General features: G+C 30.2%; 1 protein-coding gene across 2 annotated transcripts in view; it reads left to right on the top strand.

Moving 5' to 3' along the window:
• Positions 1-2,058: 2,058 nt before the first annotated feature.
• Positions 2,059-8,997, top strand: part of LOC107440418 (receptor-type tyrosine-protein phosphatase kappa) — an 84,779-nt gene continuing 77,840 nt past the window's right edge. Inside the window, exon 1 of one of the 2 annotated variants that reach the window (XM_043054732.2) lies at positions 2,059-3,116. In XM_043054732.2, coding sequence (XP_042910666.1) covers positions 2,880-3,116 — 237 coding nt within the window. In that variant the 5' untranslated portion in view covers positions 2,059-2,879. The remainder of the gene's footprint in view (positions 3,117-8,997) is intronic. The other variant, XM_043054733.2, reaches the window with a different exon arrangement.

The following is an 8,997-nucleotide window of genomic DNA, read 5'->3' on the forward strand; positions in this document are numbered from 1 at the left end:
ACGCATTTCAAAAAATAACGTCTTTATAAATTTAAGTCATTGATATTTTTGAAATTCTAAATAAAATTATATGCATCATAATTTAAATGAATTATTATGTACAAATAAGTTTACTTTTAAATCTAATCACATTTATTATTCTACCAGATAAAATGAAAGAGATGCCAAGTATAAATTCTAGTCTAATATTTTTAAATAAAATATGCAAGAATTTTTATACATAAATATAATCGATGATTTCTTGAAACTTCTGGACCTTGGATTTCCGGAAACCTCCAGATCACGGTTGGACAAAAATCCGGAGCTGATTTTTTCAGCAGCAATATCATCTGTGTTAAGAGAAAAATTCGCTGTTTTTCAATGCTTTTTTTTAAATTCCCTGTATTTTCCGGAGCCATGACAACCCCCTATTTAATTCTGTAAGACAGAGGAACGATTTCTGATCAAAAAGTTCTTTAAAAAAAATAATAAATAAATTTCTATCTCTGTAATTTGACATTACAATTTAAATCTTTATGGATGACCATTATAATTTTTCTTAGCATTTATTACATTTCGATTCGATTAACCTCATTAGAATACAGAGAATTGAATTTTGGTGTTAAATAATAGATTGTAATTAACAGTTAAGATTATTTTTTACTTGTTTTTTTTTCCACTGTGCAATATCAGTTTTTTTCTCTGCATTCATTCTAATAGTTTTTTTTTTAACGAACTTTTCTTTGAGGTCAACTTTCCCAAAATATTTCAGAACATTTCAAACTTGTTAACGCATTTTATGGAAATGACTTTGAATTGATTTTCGAAGCCACTTAACTTCTAGAACAGTGGTTACCAACTGGCGGCCCGCGAGCCACATCCGGCCCGTCAAGCCTTTTCTGTGGCCCGCTCACTAAAATATATTAGTTGTCATTCTTTGCGGACAATTTTCGTAAAAAAAAATCTATATGGGTTTAAAGTACTTTTCTTTGTTAAAAAAAAAAAACCTAATTTCGTAGTTTCTCTGAAACTTAACATACCAACAGTGCAAAATATTTATTTCTCAGGTAAAAATCTACTTCTTATTTTAATTTGTAATTCAATACTTTTGCTTTGTACAACTTGATAAAAATCTGACGGTAATATTTAATGTTCCTTCTAACTTAAAAGAGTCCTATATAAAACTTTGATAAAGTTGCGGCCCGCCAATTGACTGGTGTTTTTAATTGCGGCTTCCGGATTCATGTAAGTTGGAAACCCCTGTTCTAGAGAAAATAGTAAAATTCCTTACCTTTTTTGTTTGAATTTCAAACGAAAACACAAAATTAACGGATGTTATCAGTAGCAATTTAACTTAAGAACACATGTGATAATGTATGTTTAAAATTACTTTTGTAATAAATGCAGCGATAATTTTATGCATAAGGTTAGCTTTTTTTTAGTTGAAAATGTATGTAGCTTGATAGTGTAACGCTGGATAACGTTTTGCTCTATCCTAGCTTTCCATGCAGATTTCTTTTATGGTTAAGATTTATAAAATAAATAGCAGATATTAGTTTACAAGATAGAGGTATATCAATTGCTATTTTAATTGTGTCTAGTGTTTATGAATTTAAAACCTGTTTTGTGTTTTAAAAGGTGATTTTCTATTTAACGAATATTCCATATAACGAACATATTATCGGGATTTAATGGTTTCGTTAAATAGAGGTCCAATTGTGTATATATATATAATCTTAACGAAACTTTATTTGTTCCAAATCAAGTTATTTAACTCTATTAATCACGTATCGGTACAAGAGTCGGTCGCAGGTGGGTATCCGCCTTCATTCAATAAAAAAACATCTTTACAACCTTTAAAGAATACGGGTCTTGTTCGATGAGACGGCACTTCTTGTCCCATAATAGATTGAACATAAAACCCATTATTGAAATCGTGTTCGATATCGAGCTGTTTAAAAGAGAGAGAGACGACAACTGCCTGTTGAGCGCATGCTCCGTTAAAAACGTCACAGAAAACGATGATTTTACGGGATTCGTTACTATTTTTAGATTCTCTCCGAAATCGTCTGCGCTTACCAGTGTCAGTAGGTATTTTGTCTTTCCCCACAACACACGCGCGGGGATGTAGTTCGTTCCGATAAAACAACGTGTTCGTTCCATCGTTGGTTTTGGTTTTTATTTTATTCGCCTTTTATCTCGAGAAGAAAAAGAAGCAAGAAAAAAAATGATTTACTTCCTGGAAAATTCATCGATCATTTACTTCGAAGATCGGAACACACGTGAGGGATTCTTTGTGAAACGATTCCATGGTGGAGAAAACGATTTTGATTTTTCATTCTAAAAGATTTCGTTTGGTTTTTTTCTGCCTTGCTTCGATGCGGAGGAGAAATTTTTAATCAAGAGTTATTTTCTTCGGAATTCTTTTTTTAATTAATCGCTCCAATTGATGAGGCGTATTTGACAGGATTATGACAACCCTTTTAATTGGTGCTTTTACAATAGTTTGAGCTTCCTTGATACAACGTTTTACATATTTCATCACCACTAGTCTTCACCGCGTGTGATTCAAATTTTTGTAATTTGATATTTATTTTTAATAGCACACGAACTAGCACTAGAATTTATAAAACGGGACCAATTGTAGCTTTGAGCTCGTGATTTGTTTTATAGTTAATAACAACGAGAAACAACGTGCACACTATTTTATAACAGATCATAGAACTTGCATTTATTCTATTTTTAAGTTAAAAGAATATATCAGTGACACAAGTGTTCCTTTTTTTGTCTCACTGTTTAATGATATTCTGTGGAATTTTTACCGAAGAAAAAGGTCAAAAGTCAAGCTGGAGGCGATCGCTGGATACAGTGGCGACAATAACAATACTTCTCTGACAAAAATGACCGCTAAAAAACCCAAAAGGAAAAGTGCCATAGAGGCAAGGCGAAGATCCGGCAGTACATCGCATTCCATTAGTCGAATACAGCTGTCCCTCCTAAATAGTGGTCTGCTGCCCATGAATGAGGATGAAAAACTCATGTCGCTCATTCCTAAAAATCCTATAGAACTTTCGGCTTATTCGAAACATGTTAACCTGCTCAGAAAATATGAAGTGCTTGCCAAGATCGAATATCAGGTAAGTTCTTTACCAGTCAATTAAGTTATGTACCGCCCCTGGCCAAATTATTAGACGCACTATAAGATTCTATGTAAAATCTTAATTATAATCTTAATTATCTTAATTAAATGATAATTAAGATTTTACATAGAATCATATAGCGCGTCTAATAATTTGGCCAGGGAATGTATGCTGATAATCCTCGTATGGTGCCGTCGAAGTTTCGGGAATCTTGGTATAAAAACATAGATAAAATACTCTCCAAAGTTGGTGATTATTTGTCTAACTTTGATGATTTAACTATAGTTATATCGTCCAATGATTATTGGCGGGTATGGGAAAATACAGTGATAAACCATACAAGTATTGGTGTTTGCTTCAATACAAGTGTCTCATATCCTGAAGCAAATATAGTATCTCAGAAAATCTCTGTTATTCCATACACTTGAGAAAAAAATCTATTTTAATTCCTTTACATTTTTATAGTTTGCACTATCTTGAGTAAAATTTAATCTAGAATCCGATTGCAAAGGTCTTACATTGGAAACTTTATCATTTTGAGTAAACAAACACCAATACTTAGTGTTGCAATTCGATGTTAGAAATTACAGTTGTATTTTACTCCAAAACGCAATTTCTATATCCTACAAACCTTAATTATTTTACATAATTTTCGATCAGTTTAGTTAGTATCATTGAACTCCTACTAGTTAAATCATTCTTTTTGCTGTGGTTTTATCTATTTATTATTTTATTTTTTGCCTTTTCATTCAAAGAATGTTCTAAAATAAGAATCGTCGCAAGACTTAGCGGTACTCTGGGAAAAACATTTCGCAAGACCTTTTCTCTTTCTGCGAGGCGCACTGTTCATAATTTCGCCTAAATATTTCAAATGCATTTTTTTTTTTAAAAAATGAATTCTTGCTAAGAACGTCACTTTAAATTTTTTCTGTGATTAATATTTCTCATTCATTATTTTACTTATTTATTAATAGATTCATACCATTGTTTAAATTTCATCGATGATTTTTCGAGTTCGAGACAATAAAAACTAGAAGTGTGGAACTTTATTTCTAAGAATACAAATTAATTTTTCTTTTATATATAATCGTTTTGTTATTAATCATTTTAAACTAGGTTTTATGTCCGGCAGTTAAAGTCACAGTTCTGGTTCTGAATCTAGTCTAGTTATGAATTTGTTTTTGATACATATGATTAAGATGAAAATGAATAAAATAATCCAAACTATGGTTCTCTTTTGAATGAAATTATCAAAGAACAGCCATGAAAGTTGAAAATGATTATTAGGGAAGCATATTTCTTGATTAAAGAATTCAATTATTTTATTTTGATTTGAAAAAAAAACACGAGGGGAAATAATAATGCAATTCTTTATAAATGCATGTCCTTTAAATAATTTATTCAATGTATTGTTGTTCGAAAAATTATACGTAAAAAAATTACTTTGTTCAGAAGAAACCTGGAAATTAGCTTAATAAAGTATTATTGATTGAATCTAAATATAAATAAAGGTTTCAAAAATCAATACTAATTAAAAAGAAATATCCTAGAATCTCTTTAATTCTTCCACGGAACCCTAATGTTCCGTGGAACACCATTTGGGAATCAATGTACTTGAGATTTATGTCCTTTCTTCGCTGATCAACCCCCACAATTACTTAGAAATCACCGTTATTGCAAACTGTTGAAATGTTTTAATTTTTTTTTCGCCGAAGAGATTATTTAGCAATGTTTCGGAAATTAATTCGTAATTCGTAATTAATTAATTCGTAAAATTTATTTTCAATTTTAAATATTTCAAAAAAATTATTTTAATTATGTGTGTTATATGATAGTAATTATAAAAAATAAATATGTCTTGCTTTACATTTAATTACTGTGAAACAGTAGCTAATAAATAAAAATATTTAATGTTACGTAAGAACCTTAAAACGAACCATAAGATTACTTTTTAAAATAATAAAGGAATTATATGTTTAACTTTAAAGCCTTTAATTTGAAAATAATTATCAACAACGTAATAATTCCTGAAAATGATATTAAGAAAATATGATAAATAAATATTATAGGTAAATACTGTTAAATAAGTGGTAAACAAATAATGTAAAGGAAAATACATTCATATTCTTTATTAATTTTACGCAATTACAGTGAAATATATCTGGATCTTCTATTTACAACAACATCATGTGATTTTTCTGTTTCGTGAAAATCCAGTCAATGGAATTGTGACAGTTGTCTCTTAATGATAGATAGGAAATGCATAACAGCTGATTTTAAAGAAAAAAATCGTTGATTGTATTGATTAATTGGTCATAATTCATTGAGAATGTTATGGTAGCAAACTTATTTATATTATAAAAGATCAACTGAGCCATAATTCCAGGGCATTCCTTAATGTTTTCAGGAAAAAAGGGATAATTAAGAGTTTTATATTCTTCATACGCTGATTTAAAAGAAAAATCATCGATTGATTGATCATAATTCATTGAAAATTGTGTGGTAGAAAACTTGTGATTGTTTATGTAAGAACCACTGAGCCATAATACCAGGGCATTCTTTAATGTTCCAGGAAAAAAAAAGGATAATTAAGAGTTTTCTATTCTTCATACGCTGATTTAAAAGAAAAATCATCGATTGATTGATCATAATTAATTGAAAATATTGTGATAGCAACCTTGTGATTGTTTATGAAAGATTCACTGAGTCATTATTCGAGTGCATTCATTAACGTTTCCAGGAAAAAGAAGAAAGAAAAAAGAGTGAGAATTTAGAGTTTTCTATTCTCGAAAACCCTTCTTTTCTTTTTAGCTCAGACGTTCTTCTTTAGACACACCTGCTCGTCAGATAATAAAAATAAATAATAAAAATGTGTGTCAGAACTGTCAGAGTTCCTCATAAGATGACGAATTGTGTCTAACAGGGTTGTTGTCACCGCTCGATTACTAGAACTGTTTTTATTTCTCAGCAACAGATTTTTTTTGGAATATAACCGCGAGCACAGTAAACATTCGTTCGTCTTAACTACCTTCTTTTAAACACTAAATTTTTGTGGTCAGTAGTATTGGTCATAGCAGTGGTTCCTAACCTTTTTTGGCCTATCGCCCCCCCCTTCTATCTTTCTATCTATCTATATATATATCTACATCTATATATATATATATATATATATATATTTCTCTTACACGGCGACAAAAAAGCCTCATTACAACTCCCCGAATGGCAACGCTAGNAAAAAAAAATAGAAATTCACCAAATCTTGAATGCCAGGAAAATGACATATTAGCTTAGAAGTTTAAAAAACAGTCATTTTAAGTTAATAGTAAGTAACTCAACTTAAGACTTTATGTTAGATGGACCATAAATTGCTTAAATTAATTATTTTTTTAACTGTAGAAAGAATCAGAAAAAAATTTTGTTGCTGATATGTACAAAATAAAATTGTGTATAATGATCAATCATTAAATAAATAAATAACTTTGATTACATCCAACCATATTACAATCATACATGAACTTGGTATTAGGTTAATATTTGCTTTTCCTCCTTACAGTATTATCAGTTAAAAAAAAATTCTCGTAACACTTCAATGTCCTGGCATTCATAAGCCAGGATAATGACATATTCGCCATTTTATAGCATATAACTTGACTTTAATTTAATACTTTGGCCTAAGACGCTTACATTCTGCAGAAAGCAACATGATTTTTTAAAATAACTCAGATAAATCTATGTAGTTTATATTATTAATGATTACAAGAAGCCAGGAAAATGACAACACAAAAACCTACTCATCTTGCAAAATTTTTTAAAATAGATTTTGAACCAGAAAATTGGTTCTTTATTCATGCAAAAAGACATGTTCGTATAAGAGGATATCTGATCAATCTATTAATATAAGATATTGATTGCTGGCTCTATCTATTTTGGTTATAAACCACTAACTAAAAGTAGCCAAGAAAATGACAGATTTTCTAGGGACGAACAAATTATTGACAGAAAAAGTTATTTTAAACCAAGTTTTTGTGAATAATAACCCTCTGCGTATATTCTAGAAATGCTTACACCGGTAGAGATAACAAAAATTGGATATTGAAAAATTTATGGGAAATTTTGAAGCTAGTTATTATTCGAAACATTGTTTGGGACATGCCAGGAAAATGACATTTTGAAGTTCAATTAAATTTTTTAACTATACAAAACAGTCAATGCTAGTGCAAAGTCATTTTAAAATGCTAACAGCAATGAAATTAATTAAAAAAAGNTTTGGGACATGCCAGGAAAATGACATTTTGAAGTTCAATTAAATTTTTTAACTATACAAAACAGTCAATGCTAGTGCAAAGTCATTTTAAAATGCTAACAGCAATGAAATTTATAAAGAAAAGAATTTAAAAAAAAGTTCTTTTAGTATTATAGTATTAGATCTTGGAGCAAGGGACAGTGAATTGTCATATTTTGTGAGAATCACCCATATATATATACATATACATTCGGCCTGGCCAAATTATCAGACGCACTATAAGTTTCTATGTAAAATCTCAATGATCAGGTGATACTATACAGCATTATTTTTACGTTGCTGAAACCGGTTTGCACTTCTTTATGTTCGTGTATCAATTGGTTAACATTATACTGCAATACTTTAAAAATAAATACAAATAGGAAGTATATAAAAAAAATCTCCTGAATAAAAACCCATTACATGTATGTTTAAATATAAAAGTATTGCCTATAAACTCGCGCAAAACGTGCAATTATTAAAACACTATAGTGCGTCTAATAATTTGGTCCAATTATTAATACCTGATATAATAAATATTCTATATTTATATAATATATCGTCTAGCTCATCCAATCATCGAATTTATAGTATATATCGTCTCAGTTAAGCAACTGATACACGAACGTAAACAAGTGCAAACCGGTTTCAGTCGTGTAAAAGCAATAATGCTATATATAGTTTGTCTAAAGTAAGAACTCCCCTAGCTATTCGTCTGGACTCGTGGTGGTGACTATGGTAACGAGGTATAACTATTTCAAGTAGGGGTGGGTAGAAGAGAAGAGAAAAAAAAATCTTTTGCTCCGGTCTATTGTGTTAGCCCTAGAGTGAAGAGAAACTACCCTCCTAGAAATGTGCTATTCTTGTTTCCATAACAGCAGACGGCTTCAGACTATGTGGCGGGGGGAGTTCTTACCGTAGATAAACTATATCACCTGATAATTTAGAATTTGCATAGAATCGTATTGTACGTCTAATAATTTGGTCAGGAACTGTATATATTTTTGCTCTATAAGCATCAATAATACTAAATTGAAAAAAAAAATTTTGGACGTTTTTTTCTATTTTTTTAATAAAAAAACGGATATGTGAAGGGAAATAATTAAAACAGGAATACATAAATATAATTAATGGCTGCGAGCTATATCCTTCCAGTTGTTCCCTTTCTGGTTGGTTTTTTTAGTTTCTCGCGTTCCGCTGACCGGAATTTGCCAAAACTTGGCGATTATTTCACCACAGGGGTTTCCGCTACGGTAGCTTTTTTCGCAAAATGCGAAAAGACCCCTCAAAAATGCTAAAATTCAACAAAGCATTTTCGCATTTTTGCTAAAGGATTTTACTAAATTCCATTAAAATAAAAGCTTCCGCGAAAAACCATGACGCTAACATCTTTAGCTGCCTTAATTTGATTAAAACTAATATTCGAAACAGGTGATTAATCAACCATGTAAACAATTTGTTAATGATTAATATTGAGGGCCCTGAAAGTGCATTTAACTTTCAAGAAGCATTTGTAAAATGGGCAAACATGAAAGAAAGGAAGATTGTTAATTATAAACCAAAATGTTTTGATAAATAATAAATGTGTTTTTTTTT

The sequence above is a fragment of the Parasteatoda tepidariorum genome, chromosome 2 (genome assembly GCF_043381705.1).
Source record: "Parasteatoda tepidariorum isolate YZ-2023 chromosome 2, CAS_Ptep_4.0, whole genome shotgun sequence".
NCBI classification, from domain to species: domain Eukaryota; kingdom Metazoa; phylum Arthropoda; class Arachnida; order Araneae; family Theridiidae; genus Parasteatoda; species Parasteatoda tepidariorum.